We start from the raw sequence: 25,952 nt of genomic DNA on the forward strand, positions 1-25,952 counted from the left end.
ATTTTTTAAATCAAAACCATTAATTAAAGTCACTTTAAAAATATTTGCGTTACTCACTTTAAAAAAGTCAAATTCTTATTAATTATGGTTTTAAATTAAAACCATAAATTAGGTAATCACTATTAATTGTTATAAATATTTGCGTTACTCACTTTAAAAAAGTCAAATTCTTATTAATTGCTACTATTTATATTACTAATTATAATTAAATATAAATAATTATATTAATATTAATTTTAAAAAATCTCTTTTTTGATTTTCTTTCAAAGAAAAAACAATCAAAAAATTCCTCACATGAATGACAATACTAATTAATTACTAATTAGTATTAACTTATTATATTGCGAATTTAAAAAAATTATTAATATTAATTAAAATATCAAATATTAACTTTTTTCAACAATTAACTATCCATCATAAAAAATAAAATAAATTAAGTAATGGTTTATGTATAATGAATATATTAAGTGTTAAAAATTAAAATAGTAATTTATAGACTATATTGAAAAAATATTTTTAACAAATTTAAATGAGATTACATGTCATCAATTACTTTTTTATGTATGTGTATATTATTTGAAAAAAGTAGTATAAATAAAGAAAAAAATTAAATTTGACTTAAATATATTAGTAAACTTAATATACTAATATATAAATATTGTAAAAAAATAAAAATACATAAAAGTAAGTTTTTTAAAGCAAAAGATTACATTTTCGAAAAATATACAAAAGTTATATATATATATATATATATATATATATATATATATAAAAAGTTGCCTTGAAAGATTAAATTCTACTTTTTTCCTTTTTATATAAAATATAATAAAATATTATATAAGACAAGTTTACCTGAAAAATATTAAATGTTATATTTAATATTTTTTTTGAAATTAATGTTATATTTAATATACTATTACTACCTTTGTTTCTTGCTAATAAATAAAAGAGGAAAAAGAGGGGAAAGTTCACATGAATTAAATTTTATTTTTTATATTCATAAAATATACTAAAATATTATAAGTGTAAAGTTGACTTGAAAAATATTAAATGTTATGTTTAATATACTACTACTACCTTTGTTTCTCACTAAGTTTGAAAAAAGGGAAATATATATATTGAGAAATTGACTTAAATATGTTTTTCTCCCACTAAAATTAGAGTTTTTTGGTTTATGCCCCACTAAATATTTTTTTGGTATACACCACTAAAAAATAATAATAGGGTTTAGCCTCCGCCTTACGTCGTTTAGAGGGACCTAAAGCGAAAAACCTTGATTTTAGAAGGGCCTAAGACATGATAAAATTTGAGTTTTAGGTCCCTCTAAAATCATGGTACTTTGGTTTAGGTCTCTCTAAAATCATGGTTCCTTGGTTTAGGTCCCTTGAAAATATGTCACGTCAGCGATCGTTAGGTAAAGGTAATGCCAAAGGTTTATTCCTCCATATTATTTTCAAAATAAAGGTGTATACCAAAAAATATTTAGATGAGTCTAAACTAAAAGACCCTAATTTTATAGGGACAAAAACATATTTAAGCCTTAAGAAATATAATTAAAGGGAATGTATATCATGAGCAAGGTGATATTATGTGAGAACATGAAAATAAATCACAACTGTTAGATCTAATCACGAATAGTCTATATTAAAACAAATTAGTAGTCATGTGATCACTTAAAAAAGTCGCGTAACATTTCATTTATATATTTTTAATATAACACTTCATTTAGTTATATTATATCCCCTTGCCTCTTTTAGGGTTTCTTGCGCCACTTAGTGAGGCTCACTTTTCCTCAAGTTCTTGTCTTGACTTTTCCTCAGGCCTTATGTGTTTTCCTTGCTCCCTTGTAAGGTCTTGCCTTGTTTTTGAAACTATGCGAGGTTTGACTGGTCTAAGTTTATTGCGTCGCATTTTTAACTGTGGACATCAAACTTTGGAGTTTTTTTTTCATTCTCGTCTTCGGTATGAAGAAAATGGCATATTTGGTTCCACATGCGGAGGAGGAAGATATCATCCTGTAATCTTAGAGGAAAAGGATGTTAAATTCAAATTCTATTTATATTGTTTATCATATTTTGAATGATAACAATTTCAAGGGTATAAGTGTAACGGTTAAAATTTCATGTGAATTATATTTCATGAAATATCACTTTTGTTTCACACCCTGTACTGACTAATGATAAATGCAAGACAAAGCTACAAGACAGTCTGCACAAAAGGAGAAAGGTCAAAGCTGCAAAACAGTCTACACTAGAGAACAACAGTCAAATCTATTAGACCATCTGCTCAAGAGAAGACTACACTGGCTGAATGCATCCATCGTCTATCTCAAGCTAACCAATGAAAGCGTTGTCCAGAGAATGAGTGACATCTTTAATTTGGGAAATATCTCTGACATTCTTGGAGAGAAAGTCAAGTGCAAGAGGATCATGTGATACCCTACAAATCTTACTGACCAAGGAAAAAAGTACAACGTTGTCACAATCGAGTTTCCTCTTTCTCTCTCTAAAGGAATGGAACAAAGCTCAAGTGCTACCTATAGGCTTACAAGATACATTTTGTAGTAAAAAGTCTAAGTTAAAGGATACAATGCATTTAATGTACCTAACGAAAGGACTGTTTTGATCAAACAGCTAGAACTTGATATGCTCTACACGCTCCAATAGTTCTCAACAAACCCTCGAAGCACTTGAAGTATAAAAGGAGGACCTGAAGATTTTCAGGAACAAGAATCACCAACGCAAGAACCTTTTATCTGATTCAGAAATATTCATCAAGCAAGCACTGGAAAAAATCCTCACACCGTCTGAGAGAAAAATTCTTAAGAGTCAAACCTTTGTAACATAATCTCTCTGGATCTTGAACTCAAAGTGTCTCATAGAGTCATATCATCTTCAATACTTTGTAGTTCATGTGCTCAAAACTTTCTACTATCACTCTTGTGAGAAGAGAACTTTGTAGAAGCAAACAATCTTGAAAAAGATTGTAGGAGAAGTCCTTGATAATACTTGGTTAAGGATAAGTCCTTGAGAATACTTGGTTAAAGAGAAGTCCTTGATATTACTTGGTTAGGAGAAGTCCTTGAGAATACTTATAAAGAAGAAGTCCTTGATACTTTGTGGATAGTGAAATCTTGGTAAAGCGAAGGACTGGATGTAGGTCTATCTTTTAAGGGTGAAGTAGGATAAAACGATTGTCTCTATCATTTACCCTTTATGTTCTTTTTATCCGCTGCACCAAATGATTGCCAAAAAAACTTTTAAAACCAATATTTGTTTGAAAAAATAAGGTTTATAAGAACACAATTCAACCCCCCAACATTTTTGTGTTATTTTATTGCATCTTAGAGGATGCATGGATGGTAGGGGAGATATTCGCTGACCGGAGATTACTAGCGATTTCGGCTTCATGCAGGCGAGTTGCAGCCTACAGTCCGAACTAAGGACAAGATTTTGGAGTAAGCTCACCCTCGCGGGATTGCAACGCTCTGTCACGACCACCCCTACAACGTTAGAGCGTTAAAGGCTATCATGTTACAGGTTTGTAAGGAAAAGATAGGTTTGGAGGTGACATAAGTAAAAAAAAAAAAAACAACGCTTTTGATTTTGTTTTTGTCCGAGACAATGATAGGGAGCTAGATATGTCCCCGTCGAACTTTGCTCGGAGGATGATGGCGTTGAGGCCTTTAGGGACAAACTAGAACCCCACTGAAGTATATCTTATAGGTCAGAGCCTACGACCTACCTAGGAATATGAGAATGGAGAGCGTTGCATGTTGCATCAGTGAGTTCATAGGGGGCTGTGTTACATGGACTCATCTGATGATAATAGACTTGGAGGTTCACTCAGGGTAAGAGCCTTGAACGATCTCACAAAACCCTTCAAACACTGGAAGAGATTGGCAAGGAGTAAGAAGGAACCAATCTTGGTGAGCCTTAAGTATCAGAGGCTAAGGGAATTTTTTATGGTTGTGGTATGGTCAGCCATGACCTGAAAGACTGTGACACAGGGCTTGGTGATGAAGTCAAAGACGGGTTAGAATTTCCATACGACCTATGGCTTAGAGCAGTTTTGAAATGCAATCGTAGAGTGCTTTGGTCGACTCTTGAGCCATACGACCCAATAGTGTTGCGGCCGACCCACGAGATTTTGCTCTTAAGAAGATACCACAAGGGTGGCTAGCACGAAATGGTTCAGGAGCAGACCACCTAAACTCAACTGACAAAGTGTCTGAGCCTCTTTACAAAGGGCCAAGATGAACTACTTAAGAACGATGACACCAAGTCAATCATGCGCTCGAAAGCTCAACTTAAAGGACTTCCCCCACACTTGCAGAGACTCCAAACATGAACACCGATAAATACAGGTTCCTTTGTTCATTTCCTGAGTTCTTCTAAGACTAATAGATTCTTTCTTTGCTCATTCACTGACTTAAGTGTCGAAGTGTGTTCTGCAGGTACTCTCGAGGCCAGCACCACCACATTCTCAGGCCAAGTCACGACTAATCTCTGCCACCAAGCATCACAAGAGTAGCAATCTAGAATTTAGGAGGAACATTTGGCGCCGTCTATGGGAAAGATAACTTTACAATCATCATTCCATGATATTCAATCAAGTTCTCTCTGAGAAAAGTCATCAAAGCATACAAGCGGAGTAATAATGGTTCAGACTCAACCCCAACGTGAAGAAGCTTCTCCTTCCATGAGGAACACGCAAAAGCGAGAATCTTAGAGGATTCATACTCAGCGATATGAAAATAATAAGCAACTGTAATAAAGAGCGTTAAGAGTTGCTCCAAAGGATGGAGAGGAGGTTGCTCGAATTGGAGAGGTTGGTTCACGTTTCATAGCATCCAAGTTAGCATCAACACCTAGACAACTCACTAGACCGCAACGTTCGCTAAGCTGCGTGAGAAATCATGCGGCGCCGGCACAAAGTCATGTCAATGCACCAGGGGATCATGAGGAGGAATCTGGCAAGAACGCGAGAGTATATGCAAAATTCCAAACTCCTTTCTATGCTAAGATCATGCAATAGAAGTTTCGAAGGGCTTCAAGAAGCCGATCAGAATATAGGCGTATGTGAGAGACACAGATCCAACAGAGCATCTTGATATGTACATTGTGACGGTCTCGCTCTTAGGCGTGACTGATGCCGTAGTTTTCTGGATGTTCTCGCTAATGCTTAGAGAGGCCGCATTACGTTGGTACCAATCTCTCCAACCAAATTCAATATGAAGTTAAGAGGAATTGTCGCAACAATTTGTTCACAACTTCTTTACATGCAAAAGTCTACCTAAGACCTCGCATACATTGGGAAAGCTGAAGTAGGGAAAGAACTAGTTGTTGTGAGATTTTCTTACGAAATTCTATAAAGAAGAGACGCTTGTCACAAGCTTGGATCCAAAGGTGAAGCTTCATCTGCTATGTGAAGCAATAAGAGTCGGAACGTCTTTCCATACTTCACTAGCCAAGACCCCACCGCAAGACATGGATGAGGTTCGTAGGCGCTCGGTGAAGTATGTGAATATGGAAGACAACCTAGCCGACACAAATGTCCAGAAAATAATGAAAACAATAGTCAAGTAAAAAAGATTGGATTAAGATCGAAGGAATTTTGACAAGAGCAATTATCTGAAGAATTATGGAAGGAAGTATGAGAATTATTCGGTGTTGAACATGGCTTCATCTCGGATCTATAAAGAGGTGATACATACGGTCTTCGTAGACATTCCTCGACCAACACCTCTCAAGACAAACACAAAGTTTTTAAATATGAAAAGGTATTGTGAGTACCACAAGAGTAATGGTCACAACACCGACGAATGCATACAACTTCGAGATGCAATCGAGAACCGCGGCTGACCGTGCGTTTCATCATAGTTGTTACGTCTTGGACAGAACCGGGGGCACCATATACCCTTGTCCCAAAGTCGGCTGCGAACCGGGACTATCCCTTTCAAAACCTGCGATATGAAATGAATTTTGCGCGGCAAAATATTGAGGTCCCAAAGCTTTCGCCATACACCATCAAAAACTCCACCAGACCCTCCTTGGCCATTTCTCTCCTTCCATTTTCTGATACATTGATATGCAGTCCTCACACTAAGGAAGCAGTTGTTTAAACAACAAAGAAACATGAAATCAAACCAAATCAAATACGCATAAATAGTATAAAATTAAAACCAATACCTTAAGAAAATGCTTCTAGTATATGAAGACAGGCGATACAATTGTCAAGGTTATGTAGTGAGTATCGTTATTAGAAGGTAGTAATGGATTTTTGGTAAGACTATACAAATGAGAACATTTCTGGTTCCTTATTGTAGAAATGTAAGAAAGAAAGAACACAATGACCTTAGTAATAGTGAGAAGGGGCTAAGATTCTACATATACTACTGCTGGAGTGTAGAATTCCTCCACTACATGTGCCAGCAAACAAACAAAGACTATAGCAGAGTAGGAATGGTTGAGCTTGCTACTGGGGAGGGAGACAGTTTAAGCGTCTGTTGAGGTAACATTATGTATTTTTCAACTATGACTTGCATTGTTTTATGAGTTCTTAGTGATTTTTTTATTTGTACTTTTAATTGATCTGATCTGCTGGCTTTTCTATGTGGGCATTGCATGCTTTTCTAGAGGTTCATATTGAACAAATCACCTTCACCACGTATGTAATGTGCAATAGTAAGGTGTGGTGTATCAATAACCACAATCAATTCTTAAAAGTTCTAGTGCAATGTTTATTATTTTCTCATTTTCAACTTTGTAATATTTGATTGATCCAAGATGCTGATTTCAACTGCAATTGCTGGCACTATGACTTGCATTGTTTTAATGCTATTACTTTCTTCGCGTTCTGATTTATACTAGCAAAGTCCAAAGCATGTCTTTATTAAATACAAGCTGTATTGACTAACTTCCTATGAACTAGAAACCTTTTCTATTTGCCAAAAATTAGTTGTGATGCACTGTTGTATGCTGCATAAAATATTTGCTGCATACAATATTGACTGTGATTGTCCCTGTATAAAACATAGTAACTTGTAGGTTTTTTTTATTAAATTTTTGCTGCTGCATAAACATGCTCTTTTTATTCTCTGACACTTCACTTGGTTTACTCATTGAGATAGTCCAAGCAGTTCACTTCACTTGCAGGGACGGTTTCCTTCACTTGCAGTGGTAATTTGTATTGCATAGGTAGATTAATGATTGGTCTATTTAAATGTGTGCTCCTTTTGATATGTTGTTGTTGAAGCTCTTTGGATGAGTTTTTCATAGAAGGGTATATTCTTTCCACAAATGTGTGTCCTTTTGGATCAGGCTATAAGGCTAAGCAAACTAATTATTGGTAAATATATCTTTGTCCAATTTGGTTGCTGAGAAACCTGAGTGAACTCTTATACATAAGATCAGGTCATAAGGTATGCAGCGATGAGAACAAATCAAAGCATCTTTATAGGATATTGGATTGAGGAGATTAGAAGACTGAAAACTGAAGCTTTATCATCTCAATGGGGTCCATACAAAATGACAGGGAATAGAAGATGTTTTAAAGCTTCAAATGAGGTGGACGAAACAAAGGAATGCTACCTCTGAAACTTGGGATTTTTTTTTTATTGCACACCAGGGATGTGTATGGTTTGTTATTGTTGTATAACTTTGTTTTTGGTTATGGTTTCAGTTGTGTTAAGAACAATGTATGTAGTTCTTTTAGTATTAGAGTGGTTATGCATAAGAATGTTCCTATAAAGTTACATGATGCACCAGGGTGATCGAGCCATTGCATAAAAATGATATTCTGAAATTTCGAGAGACAGCATCAGATTGAGTCCTATATCCAAGTTCATTTGCTACCTTAAATAGTGCCCTCTTTGAAGCTTTTGAAAAATCACTGATTTTTTAATCAAACATAGAATCACTTTCATTTTGAAGGACAAAAATCTCTCCAACTCAAACCAATATATGTTGATATAATATAATACCATCTAATAAACATGAGCTTTCTGAAAAAACAATCAATTTTCTTGAAGTTCTTTTTGTGGTGTTTAATATTACTTATGAAACACTTCATTTTTTCTTACACCAACCCAAAATAACAATCAAATTACCAGTATTTGACTAGACAAAGGCAAGGATCCTAAAATCAGACTCGTAAACTTTCGGAATCTGTATTTTCTCTGTTCTTTATGTTATGAATTAATCATCCCACAAATTTAATATGTTAAAGATACACACATAAATGATTTTATATTATATTTCTAACATTTATATGAACCGCATATGATATATTCAATCTAAAATTTTGCAATCTTTGCAGGAATTCTACAACTCAACATTCAAAATGGAAAATTGAGATATGATTGATGATGAGATAGGAAAAAAAGAGTGAGAAAGGAAGATAAAGTGAGAGGAAATGATATGTAAGAGAATGAGTGTGAACCTATCAAAACTTAGCGAACATAACACCAGCAAGAATTAGCAAGAACTTCCTAATCCCACCATTAAACTTCCACCAAACTAGGAGCATTCTTTTTACAACAAAATTTGGCACTAACCCCAACTTTTTGCCATATTACAATTTCATATCAGCTCCAAGTAACATGATTACAGGACCTTTACTAACAATCAACAAAATTAGAAAAACTATTCGGAGCAATATTGAAGACAAAGTAGCAATAAACCAAACCATAACAACTCAGAAGTCCATTAAATAGCACTACTCAGTCCATCCATCCAATGAACTGCATGGTCAAAACTATCCATTCTACCATTGGTTTGCATTCATCGGAGACTCCAGCCATTTCAACTTTGATAAATGTAGATCACAGTAGAGGATGTATTCATTCTCACTTTCTCAGCAAATATATCACAAAAACCTTGACAACCAAGCTTAGCGAAGTGTCCATGTCAAATATAACTATCTTCTATACAAATACTTAGATAATGGGAACTTAAGGCTCCTTGCAACCTGCTTAGCAACATTGTAAGTATTACTCATCGTTTGATATATATATATATATATATAATGAAGATATTTGTACGAGTATTAAGTGAGACAAAGATGTTACCTTCAAAGCCAAGTCTTCAGATATAGTTGATCTATACCGAATTGAGCCTTCTATTGGACAGCTTCTTCCTTTAAATATAAAATTAGCATTGCAGAGGCTAGAAAGTTGCAAAAGAACGTCAGACATCAGTTCATCATGGCCACATGGAACTCCTAATCCATAGTTGCTTTGTTCCTCTTCATCCGACGGGTCTTCTGCAACTGATACAAGACATAGAAAGATGGCTAACAACCTCTCTAATGGGAAAGTTCCGGGTCCTTTCATCAGTAGTTCCTCTTCTAAAATTTCCTTCTTATTCAGCACTTTCTCAGCGGGCCTAGCATGAAAAAGAATAACTCAGACAACAAAATGAAACTGGCAATGCTCAATAAAAAAAGAATAAAAAATGTGAAAATGTAATAGACCTAACATTTTATCATCAACCACAAAAGAATAACAAATCCAATCAGAAAATAGTTAGAGCTTTAATAAATAATTCCCACAAAGACAACATTGACAAGGAAAGTAAGTAAAAAATAAAAAATAAAATACAGAAAAGCCTTCATCGACAGCCTGAGAACTAAATCTTAAAAAAAGAAAAAAAATAGTTTTAAATCACAATACTTACTTCCGCTTTCGCTTTCGATTATCAGAACCACCTTTGGAATCAAAAAGTGAAGCATCAAGAGTAGCTGGGTTTCTGGAGGCAAGAAAGGCTGAAATAAGGAGATACTTAGCACTAGTAGACATATGAAAATCAAGATTGCCAATTTCTTCAGATTGCTCCAATCTCTTGGGACTCCCTTTCCGCTTTGTCTCTTTACCATTCTCAACTTCATTTGAAAGAGGAGATGAAACCTTAAATATCTCATTCAGAGAGGAGGCAATATGAGGCTTGATATGATTGAATAGTCTTCGGATCATGTCTTGACTAGGAACAACTCCCCTGTCACTTAAAGGTTCACAATATTTTTCATATAGCGGCTTTAAAGCAGTGGTCAATTCACCAACCTGCCTAGTAATTCTACAGAAAGGCCTCAGAGTTACACTGCATGAAAAGAAACAAAAGTCTTCACCGTATGAGATAATGTAAAGCTCAAAATGGAAACTAATGTAAGGATCAAAATGTCTTACTCTAGAAATGAGGAATACAACTTCTGGTTCGTTTGGTTTCTCAATAATATTTGACGAATATCATCTTCTGTGTAATCAGGAAAGTAAATGGGAATAGGATCCACGTAACCCATGTTAGAGTAAAATGTATCTGGGGAAGTATTGCTGATAAAAATCAGACCCACCTCAGGCATCTTTAGCAGATCATAGAGATTAAACAGTAAGGGCAATATAGTAGAGTTCTTATCCCACTCCCTAACAAGCTGAAAATTATCAAATACCAAGTAGATCATATTCCCAATTCCTCCATGTTTCGTCTTATTTGAGATCGACTTCTCTTTCAGATTGTTTATAACATTGGTCAATGCTTCGCGGAGAAAATTGACAAAATCAGATGGTCTTTCACAGCGCTTCACATTAGAATAACCATTGGCAGCATTTTTTCTATGGAGAAGCAACTGATTTAGAATAGACTCAAACAAGATACGCTGGTTATAACATGTCCTACAACTAGAATAAATAAGGGGTCTGTTTAGATGCCTGAATACTTGAAGAATGACACTACTTTTTCCAGTAGAAGCACTTCCATACACAAACAAAGGAGGCATTGGTGAATTCAAAGGACCCAAAAGACGCATAATCTCAAGAATCTGGTTACTTCTACAAGGATAACTAGAAATTACATCACCTAGGCTAATGGGGCCTCCTCCAACTAAAAGGTCATCAATAGTTAGAGGTTCAAGGTTATTTACTTTTGCTGCAGGTACAATATTTGAAGTGGATGATGAACATGAAGCCAAAGACCTGGTTAATCTTCTGGGGATTTTAGGGGCTTCCTCTGTATCCATGTATTTCAGCTGCTGAAGAATGAGGGAATCACCAATTAGAAATGAAATTGAAAAGGTAAGGCTTGCAGAACCTGTGTTGCAGGAAAATAAGGAGCAAATGAAAAAGGGGGTGACACAAATCAAATTAGAATGAAACTATGACAAGAGAATCAATATTCTTGAATTGATCATGCATACCAACATAAGCAAAGAAAAGGCTACAAAGCTGCAACAATGGCCCAGGGAGGCCTTAGATTCTTACTTAGTCTCGTTCAATATCAATAACAAAAGAGAGGCCTTGGCTTCTTACTTAGTCCCTCTCATTCAATATCAATAACCCAAATAAAAGAAAGAAAAAAACTCTCATTCCAAAGAAGCAGAAAAATAGGGCTTTCTAAAAAACCGAGAAAATGTAAGGACAGACCCATGAAACAAACCACCCCTAGAAAACAGAAGTGACCCTTTAACATACTGTTTGGTTCAAAGGAGGGGAGGGGAGGGGAGGGGAAGGGAGGGGAGGGATTTTAATACTTATTATGTTTGGTTCATAGGAGGGTAGGGGAGGGAAAATAACTATTTTTTTTTTTGTTCAGGAGGGGAGGGAAGAGATTTAATAATTAAAATTATTTTTATACCCTTTCATATTTTACTTGAATTTAACAACACAATATAACATCCTTCTTCAGAAAAAATTATTCTGCATAATTTTAAGCCTTCACCACAACCTCACAAACCAGAATTTTCCAGACCTTGCACAGTAATAAAAAAGAGAAGGCAAATGCACCATTAAGTTCACAAATACATTGCTACAAAGTGATCAAAGGACTTGAATTTCACTATGTACTCAATGCCCCGAGCAAATTATCACAGTTCACCCCACCCAAATAAATTGACCAGTAGACGGCAGTAGTCCAATTTAAAAGAGAAGAGACATGTAAAATTATTCATGTGGACAGCCCTGTGCAAGTAAAGAAATTGAAATTTATACCTGTTGTGTTGTAGACATGCCAAAATTCATTCAACAGATAAGTAAAGTTTACAGCAAACTACCAACAAGATTTCTCAGTGTATGTGGTATCAGTTGCAAAAAAACCAAAATCTTGTGCAAAAATAGCATCACCCTATACTATGATTTCTTCCTTTCACAGCAGAAAAAAAGTCTATACAGCCAGCCAAGGGAACAACCAAATGAAACGGAAATTGTAGTAGGGGCGGCTAACACATACTTGGGTTGCAGATGAGGGGGGCCAGCGGCGGCGACAGCGGAGTGAGAGACCGGTGAGGGGGCACCGGCGGCGGAGAGAGAGACCAGAGACGGAGGCAGCAATGGTTGATATGAAGAAGGAAGGAAATACACCTAAAACCCTTGGACTAAAAGTTGGAATTTCTAGATTTGTGTAGGGTTATTTTTGTCCGAAAATTATTTTCCTTCCTAATTCCCCCACTTTTGGGGGAACAAAAAATTGAGGTTGGAGGGATTTTGCTCCCCTCCATTTCCCCACTCCCCTCCTAAAGTTTGAACCAAACAAAATTAGATTTTAAAAACCCCTCCCCTCCCCTCCGTTGTCCTCCAACCAAACAATTCCTAAGAGTCAAATGCTTGAGACCCCATTTTCCACCTCGTTGGACAAAATAAACATACATGGTCACAAAACCACAACAGAGATAAAGAAATGGAAACCAATGGGGAGTAACAAGTAAAGAATCATTACCAACAAGGTGAAGTGAGTCTGAGGAGCAGTGATTGAAGAGCGAAAGAGCCCAAATCCTTAGGAGAAGTGGGAGAGAAGGAGCCCAAATTAATGGGAAGGGGGGAGCTGTTCTTGAAGAAGGAGATTTCAAAATCTGCAAAAGTGGTAGAACCAAATCAAAAGAATTTCAAAATTCCAGAAAAATATCAACAAAAAAAAGTTTACAAGTTCCAGAAAAATCCCAAAATCCTGAAACAATGAACTCGATCATTTCTTCATTTGTCCCAGCAACCAAAAAACCCAGAAGACTAAATAAAACAGGGCCTTGCTGTGAATTTTAGCTTTCAAAGATGAACGCAGGCAACACTACATCAAAGGAAATTATAACAGATACCCTTTTCAAAGCAAACGAAATGAAGCATCGATCTCTATGGCAAGAAGTGTGAAACGAAACGAAGCATCGATTCGATGGTGAATTAGGGATTCGAATTTGGAACGAAAATTTGGGATTTAGGGTTCTTCTATTCTTTGTCGATAATGGGATTTATGCGGTGAATCCTAACCCAAACTAATGTAAAAAAATCAAAATCAAAATCAAAATCAAAATCAAATTGAATGCAATCAATTAACAAGAGAGAACATAACATAACTACTCGATTGAATGAAAGTTGAAGTTGTTAAAGAGAGAAGAGAAGTTACTTGATTTTGATGATGAAGAGGGTTGGTCTCTGGTGGTGGAGTCCGCAGCGGTGAGTGTGGGCGAAGCGAAAATTGGTAAAAAGAGTAAAACTATTATGGCGCCAATTCTAATCTTATATCACCCGCCAAAATTTGACCTAGCCATACCTCTATTCAACAGGGTTGAAAAATAATTTTTTTTATAGGTTCTTCAATATGCATCACTTTTAGAAAAATGATGTTCATATCGCTTATGACAGATCTAAGCAAGTGATGTAAAATTGCATCATTTTTGTCACTCTATAAGTAGTGTATATTAAGAAATATTTTTTATAGGCTTAAAGGGTCTAAAGGCCCCTGAGATTACAAAGGGAATCAAATCCAGGACCTAGAAAATTTTACATCAAATTGGGTCCCTAAGAAATTTTTTTTAATTCAATTAAGGCCAAATCTTGCCACAGCTCAATTTTGTCCTAGTCACTAATTTTCCTTGGCATTTTTTATTTTTTATTTAATTAAAAAATAATAAAACTTTATTTTTTTATTCCAACTCAGTTATTTAAGCAGAAAAAAAAATTAAAAAACTTAATAAAATCCCTAATCTAATTCCAAAACTTAATCTAATCCCTAATTTGCATCTTCATGAGCTTCATCTTCCAGTCCCAAAACCCAGAAAAAAAAAACGCTCAAATCGCATCTCAGAGTGAACACAATTAACTAATCCAATTGCAAAAGAAAAACCAAAAGGATTGGAATTAGAGTTTAAACCGACAAGAGTAAGATGAACATAGACTAGCACTAGCTTCAATATATATCACCCAAAATCAATCCTTATTTCATATGAAGTGCCCAGCCCTTGGCAGATCCCTTATCACGTCCAACTAGCAATAGTTAGGTGGGAATACCACCATCATCTTCAACTTTCGATGGCAGTGTCCAACAAACCCCAAAAAACCCCTAATTCAAAAATCTCAACCCAGATCGGTGAGTAGAGGAAGGGATCGATAGAGATTCGGCGACGAATCCTTTCCCTGAAGTCCCAGATCCAAAAATCATTCAACCTGGTGGGATTGGGTTTGCGATGGGGGTGGGATCTGGAAGAGGAAGCACCGAGAAAGGAATATGGAGATTTCTTCTTCATAGAGGCCCCAGGAGGTTTGTGCGAGATCTAACAATGGTGAAGCTTTGGTGCGGTGGTGATTGAGGTGTTTTGTGTCGATCCGGTTGGGGGATTTGTCCGTGGCTTTGGTGCGGTGGTGGAAGAAGAAGGCATAGTGTGCGTGAGTGGTGGTTGTCACGTTGGGGATGGTGTTGGAGGTGGATGTTGAGGTTGCAGGTGGGGTGGATGTTGCTGGGTTTAGAAGATGAAGGTGTTGGGTGTTGAAGATGAGAATGATGAAGATGATGGTGTTGAAGATTAGATTTTTAAATTAGCTAGGTTTATTAGATTATTAGGTTGTTTAGTTTAGGATTATTAGATTAGGTTTTTATTAAGATTTTTTTCTGATTATTTTGATGACTTGGTATTAAAAATTATTTTTTTAATATTTTTTAATTAAAAAATAATGAAAAAAGCCAGGTGTCACTGATGACTAGGACCAAATTGAGATTTGGCCTTAATTGAATTAAAAAAAATTTCTTAGGGACCCAATTTGATGTAAAAATTTTCTAGGTCCTGGATTTGATTCCCTTTGTAATCTCAGGGGCCTTTGGACCCTTTAAGCCTTTTTTATAAAACTAAAACAAATTGTTTGCTAACACTCCTTATATTCTTTTGAAACACAATTTTTTTATCTAAACGATTTTTTCTTACATATAACCAAATAAGTTTATATGTAAAGAATGGAAAAGTGATCTAATTTCAATAAGTAGTATTCAAGGGTGGTATATTTATATGTGGCACAAATCTCTTATCATGAATTGAGATGAAAGTGCTTTTATGTTAATTTAACTGATATTCAAAGTTCAAACACATACTAAGAGATTTGATTACTTAGGTTTTCCTGAACCACGTGTCTTTACTTCGTAACCTTAATGTCCTTTCTTTATGGTTATTTGACAGTTTGAGTCGGTTGGTGGAATTACATTAAATACTTGTCAATAATAGCTTTATCATTCAAAGTGGTCCACCGAACTCAAACATAATCTATTGTTGATTATTTAACACAAGGTTATAAATGCGATGTACCAAGTGATACAACCATATACATGAGTGGTTGAAATCAAAAGGTGTTTGGTAGTCATATGACATATGTATCTTTTTCACTGTCCCTCCTCTTCCACCATCATGACCTTCAACCCACCCTTTCTCGGTGAGCATGACCACCCAGTTGCAACCTCCACCCGACCATGCCTTTGACGAACTCAACCCATAGAGCCAACCATATTAGTAGCTAGAACCACCACCATGCCTCTTTGTCGTACCTATCAATCTCCACCCTTGCCTCTTTGAAACAAGATCAGGCTTCCATTGCAGCATCCACAGCCAAAACCTTCCACCATCAAACTGCATCCCACGAAACCTGTGATTCAAGTCACGAGAGAATGAAACAAAAGAAAAACGATGAAGTTTTTTGTGAAGAAATAGAAAGACCCCAAAAAATCTTTAGATCCTTCATACACGGGTAAAATCGTGGTTCAAGCTTGGCCACGAAGCACCAATTCAGATTCTAGTGGCGCGATGGATATGTGCAGGTGGACGATGCAATGGATTTGTGTGTGATTGCTATCGAACGTGGAAGCAATTTCGTGGACCGTCCATCAAACTTGATAAACATTTAACAAGTAATCCTAATGTGGGTGGGTGGATTTGTTCTTGCGAACGTACTTCCCAGGCGGGATTCCGGGATACCTTACGCGTTAGCTACAACATTGCATGGGTAGTATTTCGGTATTTCCGCAATATGTTTTCAACCATCTACTTTCAAAAAAAAATTTAAAAAGAAAAAATGACACTACATATGTATTTGTTCCTACGTGTCATGTTTGAATTTATCGGATGATCCAAACAAATCGGTATAGTTTGTTCAACTTTTTTAGTTAATTGGTTCATTTCACAATCACCCAATTAAATTTGTACTCACTTAACATTTATGAGTTATTTTAAAATCATTTTAACTTTTTCATCTTGTCTTCGTATAATAGCTCAAGTGATAGGAGCTGAAAAACATATGAATTGGGTATGGAGAGGTCCATTGATCGATTCCTAGCGGGTGCAATTTTTTCCATCTTAGCTATCAAGTGTTTTTGAATATATTTGTCACCCAATTTTAATATCACATTTTAAATTAAACGAAAGACTACTGATTTAAACCAAACAAACGAATTAAATTAAATTTGTTCGAATTCTAGCTTACTATAAATTCAAACCAACCAACCCGTGAAAATCCCTACGGCAGAAGGTGTATTTAATTGGATTCACCTGGTTTAGTCTGGTTAGCAAGATTTAAGCTGCTGCTAGAATCAAGAAAATAACACCCACCATTATAGCAACCAACTCATTTACATCTCATATTTGGTGTCTAAACTGCCAATTTCACATAATCAGAATACAAAACTTACCAAGTTGAAGAACATAAGAGCTATACAATGCAAATCAAGGCAAACATGAAGAAAGTTCACAATATAAAATGTTTGGATAAGGGCATTCATAATAGGGAAAGGTGGAACCAATTCCAGTACCAAACCTGCGTTTATCTACTGCAGCATTTCTCATCCTCGGCCTCAAACTGACATTCAACTTTCTGTCATCATGTCATTTTGTACCACATGATAGGAGCCACATGCACTGAGCTACCTTCACTTCAACTTTCACCAGAGGAACTTCCCCTGATCAAGGAGCCACGGCGGTGCCCACCAACAATCACATCTTTGAGTCTAGATATGGGACCAAGCACCTTGCTCCTCACCTGTAGAAAGGATAACGATAAGAATGTTAAAATCTTTGAAGTATTAACAGGAATCAAACAGGACAGAGAAGCACGCAATAAAAAAGAATTCATGGCCGTCTTCCTACTGGTCGTGTATGGCATCAAGTCCACACAAAATACCTTTAATTTTTAGGGTACTAAAAGTTATGTTTCTCTACAGGTAAAAGCAATTCAAAGATGTATTTCTTAAAAATTCTACTATTGCTAATCAAATAACGAAAATAAATAAAACCTTGTTAAAAAATTAATAGTAGCATTAAGTGGAATCAAGTTCAACTTGTATAAAACTCGCTACACAAGGTCATTCAGTCTTAAGCCACAGTTTCCACATATAAGGGCGTGTTTGGATTTCAGTTGAGCTCAACTCGAAAGCACTTTCAACCCAACGGAACCTAGGAGTCAATACATTCACACATTGGGATTCATGTTGTTCAGTTGAAACTGTCTTGGAACGCGTGTGAACTGAAAACCAAACAAACAATAAAGGGGCCAAAACCATTAAACAAATTGCATAATCATTAATCACCAATCACTCATCACTGTATCACCAGTAACCACTGTCCAATCCTTTGTCTCATGTCAAGGCAAATTCGTCTATCCTTTGACCCATGTCAAGGGAAATTCGTCTAACATCATGGCGGCCTAAGTTAACCCTTTGATTCATTGACAAAAGAGTTTAAATAAATGACAAAATCAAGGATCTTTCAGTATAACTGTATAACACATGCTTGATGATGTTTCATTTTTAGACGAATTCTAGTGCTCCAGAGTAAAAAATCACTTCCAACGACCTTATAACAATTATCAAATGCATATATTTTCTGTCAAAGATAAACTTAAACATGAAAAAATAAAATGTATTTTAGAGGAACAATTGATGTATGGTGATCGTCGATATACCTCATCATTTACACTGACTTGCCACTTAAGTTGTAGAGCTCTTTGTTGCTGCCAGCGATGGCCAAGCATTACAATGCCCATAACTGTAGCTGCAATGAAAATAGACCAGACTGTATTTGCCTCTTTGGCATGAGTATATAAGGAAGCAGCTGTTCGTTTCCACCAAGCTCCACAAGGAAGATCTGAAGTGTCGTATTTGTCATCATCTCTGGAAGAGTTCACTGGCAGTTGCTCTTTTGATTCGGTAGTTTCAGACTCAACTATGCTCTGGTCATATGATGTAACATCCCCAATAGCTGTTTCACTGTGGAAATTAGTGTATTTTGCAGGGTCATATATACTTTCCCCCTCCCGTTTTCCAACCAAAACATAACCTGGAAGAGTTGTACCTTCCTCAAACTGCTTACCATGAACAGATAATCTGTTGATTTTCTCATCAAAATATTGTATACCCTCAAAATCCTCTGAAACATTCAATCCAGCTAATGTCAAGTTTTCTTCATCCTTTCCACTACGCCTGGTTGCTTTTTCACGAGTCTCTTCAGAGGAAATATCTTCGTCTCTAGATTCATCATGAATCTCACTACAGTCAGGTTGCACTGGCAAGTTTTCATGCTGACTGGGTGGAAAGACAAAGTGGCCAGACATAAACAAAGCACGAGATGTCTCAGCTTCATCCTGTGCATACACATCTTCCTTGTCACCGTCCTTCAACTCAACTTCAGTGGGACCAGGAGCAGCAGCATATGTTGATGCCGTGAGAGATACAACCTCCCAATCATTCCCACGAGGAGCCTTTCCCCCTCCTTCTTCATTGTCTGCCATCTTTGTTTTCATCAAAAAATTATATCAGAATTCCAATTCTACTTATAGTAAACTTAAACATCAATAAATACAAATACATGCTAACATATCAACCATTCAACACAAAAGAATAGTACAATTCAGTTAATAATATACAAGAAAACAGCTACTTTTGGGAAACAAATTTAGACTAAAAAAGGCACAATCATATGCAGAGTCATTAGAGTGCATGTGAAATATAAGTACAGAAAAATGAGGGAGTCATTCCTTTCTCAATTTCAAAACAAAACACATCAAATAACAACATTCTAAATCAACTTCATTGATAACAAAGGTAAACTTCCCAGAGAAAAACTAATAACTAGATGCAATTTAGTAATTACATAGAAACAATAAACTGAAATCTGCTCAAATTTCTTGCAAAACAATATCCACCTCATCTTCAATTCTATTTCCCTCATCTTCAATTCAACAACCACATCTTTCCTCAATCTCCCTTTTCCTAAGTACAAATTTCTCACCATCTTTCCTTCCTTACACCTTAAACCAGTCATCAACTCCATCAATTCACAGAACTAAAATAACAAAACATGCACTGATGCACATCACAGTCAGTTACACACAAAAACACATCATCAAAGTGAAATTTAAATCACCACACAACACTTGCAAAAATCAGAAAAACAAATCCAATAATTCAAAAAAAAAATAAAAAAAATCTGCAATAATTCAACAACAACATCCACCAATTTTCCCCTGGAAAATCAACATCAACAGAGACAATTAACGTGCGAATTACCAAAATCAACACAAAAATGAAGATTCAAACACAAACCTAAGATAAAAAACACAACACGATCTGCGTAATCGTGGGAGCGAGATATCGATGAGGTTGAAATTGAGAAGTTGCTTCGGGAAACGGGGTTTGTGAATTTTATATTGATGATTTTATCTGTTACCGGCTATAGCAGGTTAGTGAGGGGGTGAAGTGAGAGGGTTACCGGTTAAGGTCGTTTGCGTGGGGTCAGTGACATGGGATCTAACTGTCACGCCCACTGCTTTTGAGCCAAACGCGTAGGTGTAGCGCCAATACGAGTTGAGAAAATAAATAAACAATGAGAATATTTAGGTTTGTTTCTTTGTGCAGTTTTTTAAAATACTTATCTGTTTTTAAAATTAAAATACTTATCTAAAATTTGAAAAATTATGAAAGTGATAACCTATTTTTAAAATAGTCTTTATTTTCAATTTTTAAAATTAAAATCACAAAGATGTTAAAGATGTTTTCTGTTTCTATTTTTAGTTTTAAATATTGCAGTTTTTTTTATGTTGAAAAAAAAATATTTCATTCAAACAAAAAATTTCCCCATTTTTTATTTTTTTAAAGATATAAAATTAAAACAAAAATCAAACAAGCCCTCATCGCAAAAAAGCCACTATTTAAAAAAAATCGATGAAAAAAAATAAAAGTAAGCCTAAATTATGATTTTGATAAGTAAAAAAATTCAGCTAGATGCTTTTAAAGTTTACTTTTCATGCACTTCAAGTCAAAAACTCATTTGTACTCACATTCAATCATATCAGTTAAATTAAAATTCACTTTCTAACATGTCAAGCAATTATTGGATGTTGGTGTAAATGAGTTTCAGGATTTCAATGCATGCATATTAAATTCATATTTTTAATCTCTAGAATATAGTTTTTTTATAAACATCCAGGTACCCGGTCACCCTTTGGATGCCGCCAGATTCGGGATTTAGTCACAATTAAGGCTTCTCATCCCTCCTCTAGAGTGTATTGTGTGGGGATCGAACCCAAAAACTTTTCTCACACACTCAATATGCGCTGTCAACTGAACTACCCTCTTGAGTCTCTAGAATATAATTATAAGACTTGTAACACAAAAGAAAGAAAACAATAAAATTGATTCTCACTCAAGCATAAAGCAAAATATTCCCACAAGGAATGAATCGACTACAAATTATTCAACAATTTAATTCACAATGCCACTTTATGATTTTAAAATGCAAAAATTCCATTCATTCAAGATTTAAAACTTTTTAACTCAAAGTGATTATTCTAATCACAATTTATTAATCCTGAAATTCAGTGTAAAGTGTGCAAAATACACCTTAAAACTTATAAGTATAAAAACAAAACAAAACAAAAATAGTGTAGTTTTTTTTAAACTATAAATAGAAATTTAAAACATTTTTGAAAGAAAGAAAGAAAATACTTAAAAGTTCCCTCCACATGCTTAAATCACACATTATTCTCAACCTAGAACACAAAGTAAAAACTAAAATGATATGTGAAATAAAAGAGAAAGGAAAATTAGGGTGATCAAAGGATTAAAACAAAAGTCACACGATACAAGATTGACTATTTAGTATTTAGGCATGCACACAATGTATTACTTGATTTTTTTTTTGTTACATGAGGAATTAAGTATTAATTGAAATTTAAAAAAGATTTTGAATTTTTTTTTGTTACAAGAAGCTTAAAGAAAAAGAAAAAAAACCACAACATTAACGCCTCAAGAAAGAAGTGTCACGATAATCATCCAACAACATTGGTTGAACGGTTAACGGAAGTTGCTCATAAAAATCTGGCGATGAGACCCCCGAAGACCATCCATAGCTAAACAATTTGCTACTGCATTCACTTTCCGGAGCATGTACTTAAGCTCTACTAGTCAATCTCTCTAAAGCAGCAGAGCTTTAATAGGGCCAATAATCGCCGCATACACATGGAAGCGAGTCCCACCATCACGAATAAGTTTTTGAATTTAATCCAATTGACTTGAAAAACATTATCAATGATTTATAAATATTTTATGGATTAAATATGTTTTGGTCCTTGTATAGTAAAAAATATTGGTTTTGGTCCCACACATTGTGTAATCTACATAGGCACGTGGTTCGATTTCCACGATGATGGAATTAGGGGCTGTTTGGAATTTGGATGGCACTGAAATACACAGTGTCTTTGAAAAAAGAAGACATTTGCAGTGAAACTGAAAAGGAATAGAGTGAAATGGGAGAGCTTTACGCGCTGGACTTCGATGGAGTCATCTGTGATAGCTGCGGTGAAAGCTCTCTCTCTGCTCTCAAGGTTCCTCTCCTCTTTCCTTCCCCACAAAACTGAAATACACTTGGAAAAAAAAAACAGTGTTTAAACTTTTTATTTTTTATTTTTTTTATAGTTTAAATGTGCTAAAGTTTCAATCTTTTCTTATTTTCATTTTATGGGTATTCATGGATGTGCTGAATTAAGCTCATGGTCATGGTTTACTTTGTTTTACACTCTGCAGGCTGCAAAAGTGAGATGGCCTGGTTTGTTTGATGGGGTGAATTCAGCTACACAAGATTGGATTGTTGATCAGATGCATGCAGTAAAAATTTGTGCTTGATTTTCCTTGGCTTTTGCTTTTATGGATTTTAGGCTAGGAGGCTTTGGTTTTGCTATGTTGGAAGTTTTGTGATTTGATTGGGAAAAAATAATAATTAGTGGAATCATTATAGGAAGGGAGAAGTAAGCTTGAATTTGCACTTTATTATTAGTTGATTTATCTTTGGAGGCGTTTGATTCGAAAACTGGATATATACCTCAGAGGATTATGCTTTTGAGTGAAGTGTCAAACATTTGTTAACTTCTTAAAATAAGGCAATTTGGAACCATGAAAGTGTAATGTACACAGTCTGCAAACATACAAAAGGCAATCTTGACCAAAATGCCATGAATCCAATGTATTATGATGACTGAATGTAGATGTAGAGTAGATTTTTTTTTTCACCCTTTATATTATAAGAGGTAATGTCATGAAAATAAAATTTTCACCCATTTTAACTGTCCTGTCTTGAGGCTAATAGATCATATTTGCTTGATTGCTTCAATAATCATAGATTTCTGTTGCAGATCATTAAACTAATTTATCTCATGATTTTTACTTACTAATTTCAAGACTATTGCCGTATGGAAGTATGTTGGACTGTTTTCATTTTAAAGATGAACTTCCATACTTGTTCATGTCAGGTGCGACCGGTGGTGGAAACTGGATATGAGAACCTTTTACTTGTAAGATTGTTGCTAGAGACTAGAGCACCTTCCATCCGGAAGTCATCGGTGGGTAAAATACCTTCCTTATATTTTTTTCTGGTTAATTATTAGCAATTGCAAATTGTGTAACCGGAGCAAGGTTCATAATTTGTGATGATGCCGGTTTCCTTGAATTTGCATCTGCTTCCGAATAACCAGAATGAACCATGGACCTGTTGACTGATGTTATAGTTATTGTGCAAGGTTGCAGAGGGGCTCACAGTTGATGGTATATTGGAGAAGTGGTCCAAGTTGAAGCCTGTTATTATGGAAGAATGGGGTGAGAATAGGGATGCTCTGATAGATCTTTTTGGAAAGGTCAGAGATGAGTGGTTGGAACAGAATTTCGCGACTTGGATTGGTGCAAACAGGTAGGCCTATCAAATCCCCTCACACAAGAGCCCTCTGGACTTGAAGCATAGATACAGCGGACACTCACTAGCTTTATGCTGAAACTCAACTTTTTATTGGAAGAATATTGGAGGAGACTAGAATTGAAATCTAGATCATAGACTCTTATTGAGGCTTTGATACCTTGTGGTCTACATCATAAACCAACTATTCTAAAAGCTTCAGGTTTTAGCTGAAAGCATATGAATGACTTTACATTATATTTCTAACACACAATAGCTTTATATTATATTTCTAACATTATGTTAAGGTAGAACAATTTGTATTCTTTCTGTTCAAGTAAGCCCCTTCACAGATAATATTCCACGACGAATCAATTTACATTAGACTTTGTATTCTCATTATGCTTCAGACTAGATATTGTCATTGAGATCTTGCTCTACTTCTGTTGACGGAATATCTTCATCTTATAAATCATTTTATGCTGTAATGTTTATATTATTTGCAAATTTAATGAATGAGATGTCCTATTACTAATTGGTGATCCTTTGCTTCTAGAATATATCCTGGAGTTTCTGATGCATTAAAATTTGCGAGCTCAAGAGTCTACATTGTCACAACGAAGCAGGTAACCAATTGGTTTATTGTCCTAAACTCTTAATACCATGAAAACTCATTTAATCAATTTCCCATCATGACCTTTTCACTTTGTCTTTTCTACTCTCCCACCTCCTGGTTCCTCTTATTTCAGAGCCGCTTTGCTGATGCTATACTCCGGGAGCTTGCTGGAGTGACCATACCACCTGAAAGGATATATGGTCTAGGATCTGGGTTAGTATTTGGTACATTTTGTTATACAGTAGAGTATTTATATTTTTATATTGTATCTTTTTTCTTTATTTTGATAAGTAATTAATTTTTCTTGTACTATCTGTAACTTTATACCTACAGTCCTAAGGTAGAAGTTCTGAAGCAGCTTCAAAAGAAACCAGAGCACCAAGGGCTGACACTGCAGTAAGATACTGAGCTATTAGCAATAATTAATGTCACTTTCAATTCAGCTATTCATATGAATAAAACTCTTACCTTGCTAGTTATTGTTTTCTAGAAATTAATTCCAGTTAATTTTATCCAGCTTTGTTGAGGATCGACTTGCTACCTTGAAAAATGTCATCAAAGAGCCTGAGTTAGACCAGTGGAATTTGTATCTAGGTAGTTCTCTCTGCTTGTTTACTATTTTTGCACCCTCCCTCGTTTTGTCTCAGTTCCCAATTAGTGTATTATTGCTTTTTTTTTTCTTGAAAAATGTTGTGTTTACTTGATAAGGATGGTTGTTTGGATCAGGGAATTGGGGTTACAACACTAGAAAAGAGAAAGAGGAAGCTGCAGCTATCTCCAGAATTCAAGTTCTTGAGCTCTCTGACTTCAGCAAGAAATTGAAATAGGAGCCTGCAATGGATTTGTAATTGTCAAGGATATTGAACCATGAACAATAAAAAGTTTATAGTAAACACGTTTTTTTTTACTTAGAAAATTCCTCCCTTTTTTCTTGTTAAACTGCAGTAATTTGCATTTCTCCTAAATGAAGAGAGGATTTCTGATATTCTTGCAATTGTGAAGACAATTTTTTTCAGGAATGTTCATAATCACATGTTCCTTTAGCAGTAAGCACCTCGGCTAAATAAACTTTGTAGAACCAAATGGTATTCAACTATTCATATAATTTTCTCATAAGAAAATGACTATTGTCATTCAAAATTGAGTGCAATGATTGAGATTCTGCTCAAACTTTGGGAAGAGAAATTAGAACAAGCACCATGCTTTCCAAGTCCAGGAATATATGAATCTCATCGCTGCTAGAAAGATTTGCCACTAGTCAATTGAGTATAAAGTATTAAAAAGGATGGAACATCTGTGATCTAAGGATGACAAGTTTTCTAAGCAGCTACATACATAAGCAGTAACCTTTTTCATTGATTTTTTCAGTCAAAATTAAAAAATCGCCCACCGTGGGGCTCGAACCCACGACCACAAGGTTAAGAGCCTTGCGCTCTACCAACTGAGCTAGACGGGCTTGTTTTTGTTATTAAAGTTACACTTTTGACTATTTACATTACGGTATTGATTATATTGCCCAGTACACTTTTTCATATTTTATCATCCAATCTAATTTTCTATAAATATAAATTTAATTTATTCCAATCTAAAGGAGACTATTAAAAAGATAATCTAAAAGAGACTAGGGTTTGATTGGGTTTCACTTGAGGTAGTTTGCTATAATATTTTTTTTTGTTGAGTAGAAACAATAAAACAACTAAAATTACATGCCAAACAAATTTGTAGTAATCATCGACTCAACCCTTTTAGGAGGGGAAGTTAGAATAGTGAAGTCACATTGCAGACAAGCTCTCATACCAATGAGACAATTTGTTGGTTCATTAACTTCTTTTGGTATATGATGAAGATGAATATCCCAATCTTGTGACAAGACATTATGGAAATCCAAAAAATC

The 25,952-nt window shown here is 35.3% G+C and overlaps 3 protein-coding genes and 1 non-coding gene across 14 annotated transcripts; 1 reads left to right on the top strand and 3 right to left on the bottom strand.

Moving 5' to 3' along the window:
• Positions 1-8,477: 8,477 nt before the first annotated feature.
• Positions 8,478-13,516, bottom strand: LOC130728267 (origin of replication complex subunit 5). 10 transcript variants are annotated; one of them, XM_057579676.1, is made up of 6 exons: positions 13,380-13,516; positions 12,702-12,834; positions 10,184-11,019; positions 9,678-10,097; positions 9,071-9,386; positions 8,478-8,970 (listed from the first exon to the last, which is right to left on the bottom strand). In XM_057579676.1, exons 3-6 carry the CDS (start codon positions 11,008-11,010, stop codon positions 8,920-8,922), a joined length of 1,614 nt encoding a protein of 537 aa, XP_057435659.1. In that variant the 5' UTR covers positions 11,011-11,019; positions 12,702-12,834; positions 13,380-13,516; the 3' UTR covers positions 8,478-8,919. The 10 variants fall into 10 exon arrangements, with proteins under 10 accessions (XP_057435659.1, XP_057435658.1, XP_057435653.1 ...); XM_057579675.1 differs by having other exon boundaries at positions 10,184-11,022; XM_057579670.1 differs by having other exon boundaries at positions 10,184-11,081.
• Positions 13,517-16,841: 3,325 nt separating this feature from the next.
• LOC130728268 (ATG8-interacting protein 1) lies at positions 16,842-19,985 on the bottom strand. The gene is made up of 3 exons (XM_057579681.1): positions 19,827-19,985; positions 18,188-19,012; positions 16,842-17,266 (listed from the first exon to the last, which is right to left on the bottom strand). The coding sequence occupies exons 2-3, from the start codon at positions 19,010-19,012 to the stop codon at positions 17,162-17,164; spliced, it is 930 nt and encodes a 309-aa protein (XP_057435664.1). The 5' UTR covers positions 19,827-19,985; the 3' UTR covers positions 16,842-17,161.
• A 1,941-nt stretch (positions 19,986-21,926) lies between these two features.
• On the top strand, positions 21,927-25,108 carry LOC130728269 (uncharacterized). Of its 2 annotated transcripts, none has more exons than XM_057579683.1 (9): positions 21,927-22,105; positions 22,305-22,340; positions 23,027-23,116; positions 23,294-23,460; positions 23,999-24,068; positions 24,192-24,271; positions 24,392-24,454; positions 24,576-24,652; positions 24,785-25,108. In XM_057579683.1, the coding sequence occupies exons 1-9, from the start codon at positions 22,028-22,030 to the stop codon at positions 24,883-24,885; spliced, it is 762 nt and encodes a 253-aa protein (XP_057435666.1). In that variant the 5' UTR covers positions 21,927-22,027; the 3' UTR covers positions 24,886-25,108. The 2 variants fall into 2 exon arrangements, with proteins under 2 accessions (XP_057435666.1, XP_057435665.1); XM_057579682.1 differs by having other exon boundaries at positions 21,928-22,105; positions 22,305-22,385.
• A 333-nt stretch (positions 25,109-25,441) lies between these two features.
• TRNAK-CUU (transfer RNA lysine (anticodon CUU)) lies at positions 25,442-25,514 on the bottom strand. Its single transcript has one exon. It is a non-coding gene; the product is annotated as a tRNA-Lys (tRNA).
• Between the last annotated feature and the right edge of the window lie 438 nt (positions 25,515-25,952).

This window comes from Lotus japonicus, chromosome 1 (genome assembly GCF_012489685.1).
Source record: "Lotus japonicus ecotype B-129 chromosome 1, LjGifu_v1.2".
Taxonomy (NCBI): domain Eukaryota; kingdom Viridiplantae; phylum Streptophyta; class Magnoliopsida; order Fabales; family Fabaceae; genus Lotus; species Lotus japonicus.

Bases quoted from the DNA above. Each gene is read 5' to 3' on its own strand.
- LOC130728267 (XM_057579676.1), bottom strand. From the start codon at position 11,010: ATGGATACAGAGGAAGCCCCTAAAATCCCCAGAAGATTAACCAGGTCT. The intron at 10,098-10,183 runs GTAAGACATTTT...CTTTTCATGCAG, and splicing joins TTGTATTCCTCATTTCTAGA to TGTAACTCTGAGGCCTTTCT. The intron at 8,971-9,070 runs GTAACATCTTTG...GTTGCTAAGCAG, and splicing joins CTGAAGACTTGGCTTTGAAG to GTTGCAAGGAGCCTTAAGTT.
- LOC130728268 (XM_057579681.1), bottom strand. From the start codon at position 19,012: ATGGCAGACAATGAAGAAGGAGGGGGAAAGGCTCCTCGTGGGAATGAT. The intron at 17,267-18,187 runs GTATATCGACGA...TCCTTTCTACAG, and splicing joins AAGTCAGTGTAAATGATGAG to GTGAGGAGCAAGGTGCTTGG.
- LOC130728269 (XM_057579682.1), top strand. From the start codon at position 22,028: ATGGGAGAGCTTTACGCGCTGGACTTCGATGGAGTCATCTGTGATAGC. The intron at 24,455-24,575 runs GTAAGATACTGA...AATTTTATCCAG, and splicing joins CACCAAGGGCTGACACTGCA to CTTTGTTGAGGATCGACTTG. The intron at 24,653-24,784 runs GTAGTTCTCTCT...TGTTTGGATCAG, and splicing joins CCAGTGGAATTTGTATCTAG to GGAATTGGGGTTACAACACT.